General features: G+C 44.0%; 1 protein-coding gene across 1 annotated transcript in view; it reads right to left on the reverse strand.

The window, feature by feature from the left end:
- Nucleotides 1–2,550: 2,550 nt before the first annotated feature.
- ADGRE3 (adhesion G protein-coupled receptor E3) overlaps nucleotides 2,551–12,613 on the reverse strand; it is a 47,611-nt gene continuing 37,548 nt past the window's right edge. Inside the window, exons 12-17 of the mRNA XM_029918803.1 lie at nucleotides 12,392–12,493; nucleotides 11,838–11,904; nucleotides 11,521–11,612; nucleotides 9,575–9,743; nucleotides 8,190–8,285; nucleotides 2,551–4,411 (exon numbers count right to left, since the gene is read on the reverse strand). Of these exons, the coding sequence (XP_029774663.1) occupies nucleotides 4,403–4,411; nucleotides 8,190–8,285; nucleotides 9,575–9,743; nucleotides 11,521–11,612; nucleotides 11,838–11,904; nucleotides 12,392–12,493 (535 nt within the window). The 3' untranslated portion in view covers nucleotides 2,551–4,402. The remainder of the gene's footprint in view (nucleotides 4,412–8,189; nucleotides 8,286–9,574; nucleotides 9,744–11,520; nucleotides 11,613–11,837; nucleotides 11,905–12,391; nucleotides 12,494–12,613) is intronic.

The raw sequence follows: 12,613 nt of genomic DNA on the forward strand, positions 1-12,613 counted from the left end.
GATCCTCACATTTTCAGTGATGTCTAGTGGCCAGCAGCTGCTGCCAGAGTCCTCCTGGTCTGGCCCATGGCTGGCGAGGAGTGCTAGCAGCAGGGAAAGGCTGTCTGGAATAGCTCTCCTCTAAAGCCTGGGCTTGGTGCCCGAAACGTCAGTTGCTTCACTCCTCAGATATGAGGTCGATCTCATCTCATCCTGAGGCCCCCACTGGGATTGAGCTTCCATTGCCTACAGGGGCAGCCTGCTTGATAATGCATCTTTTTAAGAAAAATGTTTTTTACTTATTTTTGAGAGACAGACAGAGAGTGTGAGCAGGAGAGGGTCAGAGAGAGAGGGAGATACAGAATCTGAAGCAGGCTCCAGGTTCTGAGCTAGCTGTCAGCACAGAGCCCGATGCAGAGCTCAAACCCACGAACTGTGAGATCATGACCTGAGCTGAAGTCGGACGCTTCACTGACTGAGTCACCCAGGCGCCCCGATAATGCATCTTTGAACATAACTTGGACGGGCTGCCTTTCTTTCTGACTCACATCTTCACATTCCTGCTGGTGTTTCCTCGGATCACCTTCCAAATAAACTACTTACACCTGAATCCTGGTCTCAGCTTTGGCTCTTGAGGGAATTTAAATGGAGATACTCTGGGACAGGAGAAGACCAGCCTGTGACGGGGGTCTGGCTTGCCTGGGGTGGAGGGGTTCCTGAGACATGGGAATCTTGGTGCTAATGCAGGGAAAGTCCTGGACAAACTGGGGGAGGGGGTGGTTGACAAGTCTCAGAGGAGGCTCATGTGTTACCAGAGAAACCAAGAAGAGAAAGCTTACAAAGAAGTGGGGATAAGGCATATGTAGATCAAACCATCATGTGCCATTTTTATCTGTTAATTATACGTCAATAAAGCTGGACAGAATTAAAATACTTGATTATAGAAAAAAGAAGAAAAGAAGACCAGTGCCATGAAGTGTGACCCAAAGGTCAAGTTTGATGAGATTGAGAAGTCTCCATCCTTAGCACAGAGGAAGCATTCCTGGGTGTGTAGGATGCAGAAATCAGACTACAGTGGTTGAGCAGTGAGGGGGTGGCAGGAAGTGGGGATAACAGAGCGTAAACAGCTTTTCTAGAATGTTGGGTAGAGAGAGAGAGAAAGGAGGAAAGAGAAGTTATTGCAGCAGAGAGGATTTTTTTTTTTTTAATGTAGAAGGGACCCAAATGCCTCCACCTTACTCTTCAAAACCTCCTATCATTCCTATGTCAGATCTCCTGGGTTTCCTAGACTAATTTTTTGCCTTCACAATTTCCATCTTTTGGCATTTTGATTTGTGCTTTCAGATATTTCTTCCCCGAGGTCTTCCAAGCCACTAATTTGGCTCTTGACAGTGACCGCACTTTTCTCTAATTCATCCAGAAAAATTTCCTTATTTAGCCCATTTTTAGTTCTAAAGAGCATTTTAGTGCTTTACTTGAATCTCCTTACATTCTTATTTTACTGTGTTCAATTCTTATTGGAATTAGTCTTGTTTTAAGTTGTCTGTCTACTCCAGCAGGTCTAGTAGAGAGTGTCAGTTACACGGTCTATCTCCTTTCCAGCTGTCAAGACCTCTGTGTTGTTATTTCTTCTTGGGGCTCAGACCTGGGGGTTGAGAACTCTGAGCAGAGGCAGTTTCCCAGGTGATGGGAGGAGATGGGTTCTCCACCCCAAGAGGTGCATGCACACCAGGCAGGTACGCAGAGACACCTCCCTGCTCCCCAGTCTCTGCTTCCTTCTAGATTCAGGAGCAGGGCTTCTCTTGGAGTTCTTGGGAGCCAGGGGGCTCGCGCTCGCTCTCTCTCTCTCTCTCTCTCTCTCTCTCTCTCTCTCTCTCACACACACACACACACACACACACACACACGCACACACACACACACACACACACGAGTGATGCTGGCCTATCCCAGGAGGTCCATGGACCCCTGTGGGCCAGACTTCCTGGGATGGATGGTGTCTGATTTTCTGCCTGGAGTTTTCTTCAGCTTATCATGGGAGTCTCCACCTGGTGCATGGGGGAGACATTTCAACTTCAGATTTCCCTCTGGGGTTTCCCCCTCGAGATACCACCCTCATCTCGACCCAGCTGCCACTGGTCCCAGCAGACTTTGGGTTTAAAGAAGCAGATATATTAGTGTAGGGGATGGAGAGGAATTGAGAAATGTACAAGTGGCCATTTTTCTAGAATCTACCATTTCTCTTCCATTAGCACAGTGGCCAGCAAACTACAGCTTGGGGAGGGGTGGTTCAAATCCTGAGTACAGCCTGTTTTTTATATGGCCATTGAGCTAGAAATGCTTTTTATATTTCTAAGAAACACACACACACACACACACACAGATCCTGAAAAGTCCAAAATATTTGTTATTTGGTCATTGGCAGAAAGAGCTTGCCCACCTCTTATTAGTTTATTTATTTATTAAAGTTTATTTATTTATTTTGGGGGCAGAGAGAAAGAGGGAGAGAGAGAGGGAGAATCTCAAGCCAATTCCACGCTGTTAGCACAGAGCCTGATGTGGGGCTTGAACTCATAAACTCAGGGATCATAACCTGAGATGAAACAGTTGGATGCTTAACTGACTGAACCACCCAGGTGCCCCTTCAGTATATTTAAACAGCGCTGGGGAAGAACCAGGAGAGAGGATGTCAGAGAGATGTAAGACTCAAGACAGAGAGAGGAGATATCAGCAGAGAAAAGTCCCCAAAGAGGCAGGAGGGGATGAGCAAAGCACAGCGGGAGGCGTTACTCTTAAACGAGAGGACGGATCCCTTTGCTGTTGTGGAAGAATGGAAGAGGGGACTACGGGCATCAATGATGGAAGGTATGGATGTGAATGTATTTGTAAAGGATGTCAGGAAGTTGGGGTTGTTTCCATCAGCTGGTGCTTATTATCTCTGTGAGGTAGTAGGCAAGGTCTTCTGCCTCAAGGGGCAAGGTGATGGGGAGTGAGGAAGGAAGTGAAAAGCTACAACTTTTCGTGGGGGGAGGATGTTGACCAGGTATGGGAAAAACAAGTTCTGGGTAGCATGGAGAGTCTTGTTTATTATCAGAAAGCATCTCTTTATAATGACTCCAAGATGAGTGATTCTGGGATCTCAGTGCTCTGATAGAGAAGTGGTTGAGATGTTGTTTGTTCACAAGGAAGGAAGCTTTGGACTACAAATAACATTACGTGACCCAAAGTGGCTTAGTAATAGGCTCTTACTGTTTCACAGAGGAGAAGCCCAAGGTTTGGTTCAGCAACTCAACAATGTCATAGAAGCCTGGATTATTTCCATCTTTCTATATCCTCAGTATTTACATGGTACCTTCTCTCCAAGCATATTATTGTATAGCAGCCAAAACCAAGAAGTCATGGGCAAGCTGTCCTTGAATTTGTCTTTGTTTCTATCATGGAGAAAAAGTATTTTCCAGTAGGTGTTTCTTAAATCTCATTGCCTAGAATTGGTCCAAATGCACCCATCCTAAATCAATCACTATGGTTAGTTTAGACTGGAGTTTCTTGACCTGAGCACTACTGACTTTTAGGGATTGATAATCCTCTGTTGTGTGTATGTGGGGGCTGTCTTGTTCATTATGGGATGTTTACTGCACCTCTGCCCTTTATCACCACATGCCAGTAGCATTCCCTTGCCTTTCCCCAATCATGACAACAAAAATGTCTCCAGACTTTGTCAAATATCCCTATGGGGGGAGGGACTCACTTCTAGTTGAGAACAGCTGGGCTTAGACCAGTCTTAACTAGGCTATGTCCAGGCACATTGCTGTCCCAAATCTGCAAATAACCAAGGTTCAGTTAGTAGGGCCATATGATATGGCAATGGCTGCTGACTAAGCAATCTGTAGTGACCGCCATTGTTGGACTGGTCCTGGATCAAGGTTTTCCCAGGCAGTTATGGAATCAGATCAAGGGAGTAAGGTGTTAGAGAAAATCATTTGACATGGTTGACCATGAGATTTAGCCTGGATAAGAAAGGAGGTAAAGCTGAAGGTTTGGCAGAAACTGATGGTATGAAGGACTGGATGAGTTTCAAGAGCAAAGTTAGGAAGAATGAGTGTAAGAACTTGACTAAAAGCCTTTAAAGGGGCTTCCTTGCTTTACCAAATGTCAAGGGAGTATTTGCGATGGTCATGATTTGGGTACCCAGCGACAAGCACTGGCCAAGCCCATGATAGTGAAGAGAAACCCAATGCAACACACATTTACTGGGAGCCCATTATGCAGACCAAACACTTCAGGAAGTAAAGGCTAAACATCTCCAAGGATGTCGTAGGTAATGATTCCCCTCGTCTCCAGCTTTGTTCTTCATGATGCCAACCAAATCCATGGGTGTGACTTTCCATGTGGAGTTGAATGTTCTAGTTCGAATATTTTCTCTTCAGTTGGTCTGGAAAAACATCCCCCCCAGAAGGTGTTTAGATTAAACGTAGATGTAAGAATGAAACAAGAACCACCACCACCACCACCACCAATAAAACAGAAAGAAAGAGCAGAAGTGGATTAAAGGCAGAGAATATTACTGAAGTGGTAGGTTCTTTGCCTACTCAGTACTATTTGTCAAATAGCCAAATAACAAACCAGTATTTGATGGCAAGCTGGTAATTTATTCAATGGCCAGAGAATGGAGAAGGAGAGCTCATGTTCTTTTTTTTATTTCTAAAATTAGTTAATTTTTTTATTTTTGGGGGGAGAGGTAGAGGGAGAGAGAGAGAGAGAGAGAATCTTGAGCAGACTGCAGGCTCAGTACAGAGCCTGAAATGGGGCTCAATCCCACAGTGCCATGATGCTGGGATTGTGACCTGAACAGAAATTAAGATTCAGATGCTCAACTGACTGAGCCACCCAGGGGCCTTGGGAAGTTCATGTTCTAAAGGCATCTTCTACCTGATTAGGCTTCATGGTCAGGGTTTATGGGTTAGGCTAATTAAGGGGCACCTGGGTGGCTCAGTTGGTTGAGAGTCCGACTTCAGCTCAGGTCATGATCTCACAGTTCGTGGGTTCGAGCCCCACATCAGGCTCTGTGCTGACAGCTCAGAGCCTGGAGCCTGCTTCGGGTTCTGTGTCTCCCTCTTTCATTGCCCCTCCTCTGCTTATGCTCTGTTTCTCTCTCAAAAATAAATAAAAAGGGGCGTCTGTGTGGCTCAGTTGGTTAAGTGTTTGACTTCGGTTCAGGTCATGATCTTGCGGTTTGTGAGTCTGAGCCCCGCATCAGGCTCTGTGCTGACAGCTCAGAGCCTGGAGCCTGCTTCAGATTCTTTCTCTCCCTCTCTCTCTGCCCCTCCCCTACGCATACTCTGTCTCTCTGTCTCTCAAAAATAAAGAAATGTTAAAAAAATAAACATTAAATAAAAATTTAACAGATGGGAGAATTTCTTAAAAATCCCAAATGAAGAATTCTTTTTTTTTAAGTTAAAAAATGTTTCTTTATTTATTTTGAGAGGGGTAAGGAGCAGAGAGAGAGAGAGAGAGAGAGAGAGAGAGAGAGAGAGAATCCCAAGCAGGCTCTGTCCTATCAGCACTGAGCCCAATGTGGGGCTTGATCTCACAAACCTGGGATCATGACCTGAGCCAAAATCAAGATTCAGATGCTTAACCCACTGAGCCACCCAGGTGCCCCAAGAATTAAAAAATAATTCAGACATAGTCTCCTGCTCCAAAGTTCAAGTCCTCTGGATGTTGGTTTTTGTCTATGAAGAAAGGTTACACTCTGAGCCCCATGAAGGCAGACATTGTGTTTGTCTTGTTCCTTTTGTACGTCCATTGCCTACTGCAGCACCTTGACACATTATAGATCTCGACAAACATCATTTTTACCACCTACGAGCTACAGCTTGGTTTAAAAGCCCCATAAGAAAAGCAATACCTCTTGCAAGGCCCATGAGGATGGAGGTTCCTGGCCTGCTTATAGGAGTCACTGCACGCAGGAGGTCCAAAGCTACAATTTCTCTCCTGCTGCTTACGGTTCCCTCACAGAACTCTCTGTCTAGTCAAACCCGACTTTTTAACAAACAATATTGCCTGGTTACAGAACTGACCTTCCAACGTTAGCAAGTTTCTAGAGAGCAGAGCTAGAAATTTAACTCAAGGGCAAATTTGTACACGGAGAAAGAGAAGGGAATTAAAAAAATTTTTTTTGAGAGAGAGAGTCCATGAGCAAGGGAAAGGGGCAGAGACAGAGAGAGAGAGAGAGAGAGAGAGAGGGAGAGAGAGAAACTTATCCAGGCTCCACGCTCAGTGCAGTGCTCAAACCCACGACTCTGGGATCATGAGCAGAGCCAAAATCAAGAGTCAGATACTCAACTGACTGAGCCACTCAAGTGCCCTGGATTTTTTTTTTTTTAGCTTTTTAATCATACTCTGTGCCTAGAAAAATAAAAGTTTAAGAGATTCTTTTAATTTAAGTGAATGTATTTCCTGCAGGGAACTAATATATATATATATATTCCCCTTTCAAAGATACTCTCATCTTATTCAATTTCCATAACATAACAATGTTACATAACAATAATAAAAATTTTTCTTTATTTATTGTGGGAAACCAGTGACTGGAGTGCTGGAAGCCTTGGGAATTATTCCGGATTCTCTGGGAAGTCTTTTAATGGTCACAGCCAGCATTCAGCCCTTTTTTTTTAAAATTACAATTTTACTATTATTGGCAATGATTTAAACCCAATATTCATAGTTTTTTGTTTTTTGTATTTTGTTTTTTTTTCTGATCACTTGACTTGCCCTAAGACTTTTTCCCTGGCCCTGTTTTCCTTTTGACCCTTTTGGAAAGATTTAGAATGAATTCTCCATTCTGCTTTCCAGTTAGGGATAGATGTTTCTTTAGTGACTCAATATTTCCAGTGCTGAGGATATCACATATTAGCTCAGAGAATGTGGAAAACTATGTGTCTCGATTCTGTTTATTTAAAAAATTTTTAAATGTTTTATTTATTTTTGAGAGAGAGAAAGAGAGAGAGAGAGAGAGAGAGAGAGAGAGAGAGCGAGCGAGCATGAGCAGGGGAGGGTCAGAGAGAGAGGGAGACACAGAATTGGAAGACAGGCTCCAGGCTCATGAGCTGTCAGCACAGAGCTTGACGCGGGGCTCGAACCCATGGACCATGAGATCATGACCTAAGCCGAAGTTGGACACACAACTAACTGAGCCACCTGGGCGCCCCTCAATTCTGTTTATTTAAAAAAATTTTTAATGTTTTATTTATTTTTAAGAGAGAGAGAGAGTGAGCAGGGGAGGGTCAGAGAGAGAGGGAGACACAGAATCTGAAGCAGGCTCCAGGCTAATGAGCTGTCAGCACAGAGCCTGACGCGAGGACCTCACCCAAGGACTGTGAGATCATGACCTGAGCCGAAGTCAGACACTCAACTGACTGAGCTACCCAGGCGCCCCTCAATTCTGTTTATTTTAAAAACAACACATTCGAAGTCTCCTTGGCTAGCAGATGTGGTGGGTGTACATATGGGAGTATACAAATGAGACTGGGAAATATTTTTTGAGTTATGAGTTTTGGAGCCCTTCTTGCTTCTCTAGGGGCATACCTTCTTGGAGAAGTATGTTATCTCATTTATCCTAAAAGACAAATAAAGGACAACTGTAGAGAGGTCCAAGGTAGCGCTGGAGGCTCATTCCTTGGTGCATTGAGTCTGGGTTAAATCAATGGAAGAACAGATGAGGTCCTCTTTCTAACAGGACCATTTTGTCCCCTGGAAGGTCCCATTATTCCATGTGCTCCTCTCCCATGATTATAGGGCAGCTGGGGTGAGCTCCCTCTCCTGGAGCCCTTTCCAGGTATCTGCTACCACCACTGGGCTTACCTCTCTGGGGGATAGTGGGATTTCAGGGGATGACACCACTGTGTTATGTCTGTGATTGTGAGTTTCTCCACAAAGGGTTCTATGTTCAATGGTAGTGGTGCTGGTGACATGTTTTACCCTTCCTCGTTTGTATGACAAGAGTCTATACACAAGTCAGCTTAAGTATTGTCAGTGATCAGGGAAGAGTCACTGAGGAAAAATATAGTAAAAATGAGAAATGCAAACCAGGTCATCAGGAAAAGAGCTCTTTGTCACACCCTCCAGGGAAGGGAGCTCCTACTAAGACCCAGGGCGGGGGCTCAGGTGCCAAGGGAGGAAACATTAGGATAAATCACAAGTTCTCTTACTTCACTGTGTCTTGAGTTTGTGCCAAACTTGGTAGAAAGTGTGTAAGTCTCAGGCTCAGGTTTAGATTTCATGATTTCTCTGAACCATTTTCGGACCTGGAATATCAAAGGGAATACTGGAATGGTTTTTGTTAACATTGGTGGGTGAAGAGAAAAACCAATGAGTCAGGAAGAGAATAAAGACATTATTAAAAATAAACTTTTCCTACAACACGTGGCATATATGTACAATGAAATAGTATTCATTGAGCCTTAAAAAGTAATGGCATTCTGACATTGGCTGCAAGACGGATGAACCCTGAAGGCGTTATGCTGAGTGAAATAAGCCAGGAGCAAAAGGACAAATATTGTATAGTTCCACATACCTGGGCTCTTTATAATAGTCTAATTAATTGAGCCAGAAAGTAGAATGGTGGTTACCAGGGACTTAGTGGTGAAGAATGGGTAGAAGGATGGATATGTGGAGAGACAGTGTGATAAAGCAAATATAGTCAAAGATAATTGAAGTGATTGGTGTAGATGTGTTCATTGCATAATTGCTTTAACGTTTTTATGTGTTCAGAAATGTTCATCATAATGTGTTGGAAAAATTATTATTTAATGCCATCATAGAACTATTAAAACATATTATTACAGAAACTATACCTTCACATGGAAATGTGTTTAAGAATTAATGTGTTTATGTGGTAAGGTGGATTGCATTATAGATTTCAATTAGTCACTCCTCTGTCATAGTATTACATACCCTGTCTTAGCCTGATGGTGGATGGAGGGTTCTGTTCCCTTGACTTTGGGCTTGGACATAGGACTTTCTTTGGCCATGGGAATATTGATTCAAGCAGGCCCACAAGGCTTCAAATGGCCTTGTCCAGTAGGGCTTGTCTTCTTGTGATTTTACCATTGTCAGGAGAAGAATATATCCTAGGGAACTGCTCCCTTTCCACTAAGCCTTGAGTCTCAAGAAGACCTGAACATGATCTGTATCCTGGAACCAAGCGAAGCTGAGCCCAGACAAGATTGGCAGAACCTCAATCAACTTTTAGACTTGAGAATGAGAAAAATAAACATCTGTGTGTTCAGCTATGGAGATTTCTTAGATTGTTTGTTACACAGCAGTAGCTGACTATTACAAACAGAAAAAATGAAGAAAAACATATTTGCTAGAGGTAGCAATTATTTACTTTCTGAAAGCTTTTAATAAATTCATGTATCTTATAATCAATAACATCTTAAAGCAAAGAGAATACAGACAGTGTTTACGCAAGACTTGCAGCTTACATGAAAATTTAGAGAACACAGATTTAAATGATTCAAATGTTCATTGCACGACATACTTCCAAATATGTCCTAACTTTATGACAATAAAAAAAGGGGTTGGTGTTTACCTGCTGGCTGAGGAGACAGTAGACCAGGAAGATGAAGACGCCCTGTAGGCTGTTGATGATGGTGAAGAGGTAAGCCATGACATGCACGGCTGGCCCCACCTGCAGGAGGCCCAGACACCACGTGCAGCCCAGGATGAAGAGCTGAGCTATTGCTTTGAATGTCAGCATCCTGAGGGGAGTCATACACAATGCTGTGAAAAGGCTAATAAGGGACGCAGACACGCTGTTGTGTAGTTGTTACTGGTGAGGACTCTGGAGTTAGACAGGCTGGGTTCAAATCTAAGGCAGAACTAGCCAGCTGTGTGACCTGGGGCAGGTGACTTTACCTTTCTGTAACTCAGTTCCCTCATCTTTGTAATAGCCCTATTTCACAGGATTGCTGCCAAGTTTAAACGGGATTCCCACCTATGTAAAGTAGTTAGGACAGTACATTGAACAAAACTAGTACAGATATAATGCATTTGAAAACTGGGTGCTTTTATGTTTTGGATTCTGGGTCTCCCTTTCTCTCTTCATCACCTCCTATCTCACTTGTCCTCTGTCTCTCTCTCTCAAAAATAAGTAAACATAAAAAAAACTGGGTGCTCTTTATTTCTCTCTTTATATACCATTTATAGATAAAGTGTCATGTAATTTGTTATTCACCCAGGGAGGATTTTGAGATAAAAGTGGTGCTAATGAGCAATTACAATGGGTCAGCAGGCTTAAACTGGGACTGTCTCAGGCAGACTAGGGTGTGATGTCACCTTACTTATGTACGTATGTATTCCTAATTAAAAAATACAGTAATATGTAACTTAGGAAAGCTAGTTGGAGAACAATTAAAAATTTTTGTAAAATGTTTCTTTATTATTGAGACAGAGAGAAACAGAGCATGTTCAGGGAAAGGGCAGAGAGAGAGGGAGACAGAATCTGAAGACAGGCTCCAGGCTCTGAGCTGTCAGCACAGAGCCCGAAATGGGGCTTGAACCCACGAACCACGAATCATGACCTTAGCCGACTGAGCCACCCAGGCGCCCCGGAGAACAATGTTTATAGTTCCTGTGTGTCTGTCTGTTCTATAGAAAACACACAAAAAAAGGTTCTGGGGAAAATATTTTCTGTATCATACTTTTGTTACTTCTGGCTTCCCTGGAAAGTGGAAGCTGCAGAGAAAGGGGGGAGTTCACCACTTTCAGGTTTTACTTCATATATTTTAAACACTTTTGAAAAAAATTTTAACAAACGTGCTCTTTTTGTGATTACAGTGAAAACAACAACAAATTACATGTTCACCTTATGGAAAAAAAAAAGAAAAAGCACCCTCAGCCCAAAATATTTCAAATAGTATTATACAAAATACATATTTTAGTCTGAATCCTTCCCAAACCTCTTGCATCTTGTGTTAGGTGGCAGAAATGGCCACTTCCACCCCCGCCCCTCCCCTCTTTTCTTCCTTTTAGTGTTGGAGCCGTTTCCTTTTTGAGTTGTGTCAAGGACACATGGCTATGCAGTTAGAGACTACATTTCCCAGCCTGCCTTTAAGGTAGTTGTCACCATGTGATCAAAGTGCAGCCATTGAGATTCCGGGCAAGCACAACTTCTTCCCATGGATGGGATACTGGCAAAGGCAACGTCCTAGGAGATGTTGAACAACAGAAATAGAAAGGACTTGAACTTTTGAATTACTCTGTGGAGCAGAACTTCTCCACTAGCCCTGGACTGCTCACCTCCAGACTATGACATGAAAATTTCACTCCCTTTTTGGGGTCTTTTTGTTACGGAAGCTTAGCCTGTACTACAGCTAATACAGCTTCTCACGAATTGTGACACTGGGAGAGGACAGTGGCCTTGCTGGGTCCTGAAGCTCGGTTGTGGGCTACATGTGCATGTGGGTATGTAGGAAGGACCCGGGGGAGGTGAGGAGAAGAGAGAGGGGTCAGAGAGTCCCACTTACCCCACCTTACCTTACATTATGGATGGTTGAGACTTCACTATTGAGAGATGAAAGCTTCCTTTTCAAAATCCAAAGGGTCAGGAGAAAAAATATTAAATTCACCTGCAGGAATGACACAGACCATGCAGAATGCAAGTTAAATCATGCACTGATTCTGCTAGGAACTGCACACAATTCCTACCTCCCTGCACGTGGGATTGAACTGGGGGTCAGCGGAAACACCAGTTCTCACAACTGAGAAATGTGTGCCCTTTGTCCTGTCTTGCACCCAGCACGCCTGGCACTCCTTCTTCGGTGAGGAGCATGGGGGCCAGCAGTCAAACTCACACAGATAATCAGGCAGACGGGGCCAAGGAAGCTCCAGATGAATCCCTGGTTCAGGTCGAGCCAGCAGCTGGGAACAATGGGAAAAGGGGCCCAAAGAGAGATCAGGGGAAGCACATGAAACAAACATCTTTCCCTAATACATTTCCAACACTGCCGGAGAAGTCAGCTGATGACAACTGAGGCTTTGATCGCTCACCACTACATGTTAACGCTACATTAAACATGTTACAAGCAATAGTCCTGTTGAAGTCTTAGACCAGCAGTGTGAGGGTCGCTGTGGGGACAACTACTATCCCTATTTCACTCATGACTGAGACTTGACGACTCAAATTCCCGAATTACTGGAAAGATGAAACTGGGGCCTAACCACAAAATGGCCTCCTTCCAGAACCTTCCACACTCTTATTGTCATCTTTCTCTGTCTCACCAGGGAAGAGGTCAGAGCTGTTCTAGCCACGGGGAAAGGAGGGGTGTGTTGGACATGCATAGCCCAATCATCACCGTTAACACTGCCCTCAGAGCTGTCCACAGCACAGGGTGAGAGCAGAGCTCACCGAGCAGGTGTTCCATAAAGGTCAGGTCTGGATGCAGCAGAAATGGCCACAATTAGAGCCGGGACTCCATAGCCCACAGGGAACATGAGCCACTTCATAAACCTGTTCAGCCCAGAGTAGTTGACCACCGTCAGGTTGCGTGCAGTGAGGAAGAGGTGCAGACCCTCCAGCAGCATCCAGGTGAAGGCGGCCAGGTAGAGATAGTGTAAGGCCCCCGCGATG

Source organism: Suricata suricatta, chromosome 12 (genome assembly GCF_006229205.1).
Source record: "Suricata suricatta isolate VVHF042 chromosome 12, meerkat_22Aug2017_6uvM2_HiC, whole genome shotgun sequence".
Classification (NCBI taxonomy): domain Eukaryota; kingdom Metazoa; phylum Chordata; class Mammalia; order Carnivora; family Herpestidae; genus Suricata; species Suricata suricatta.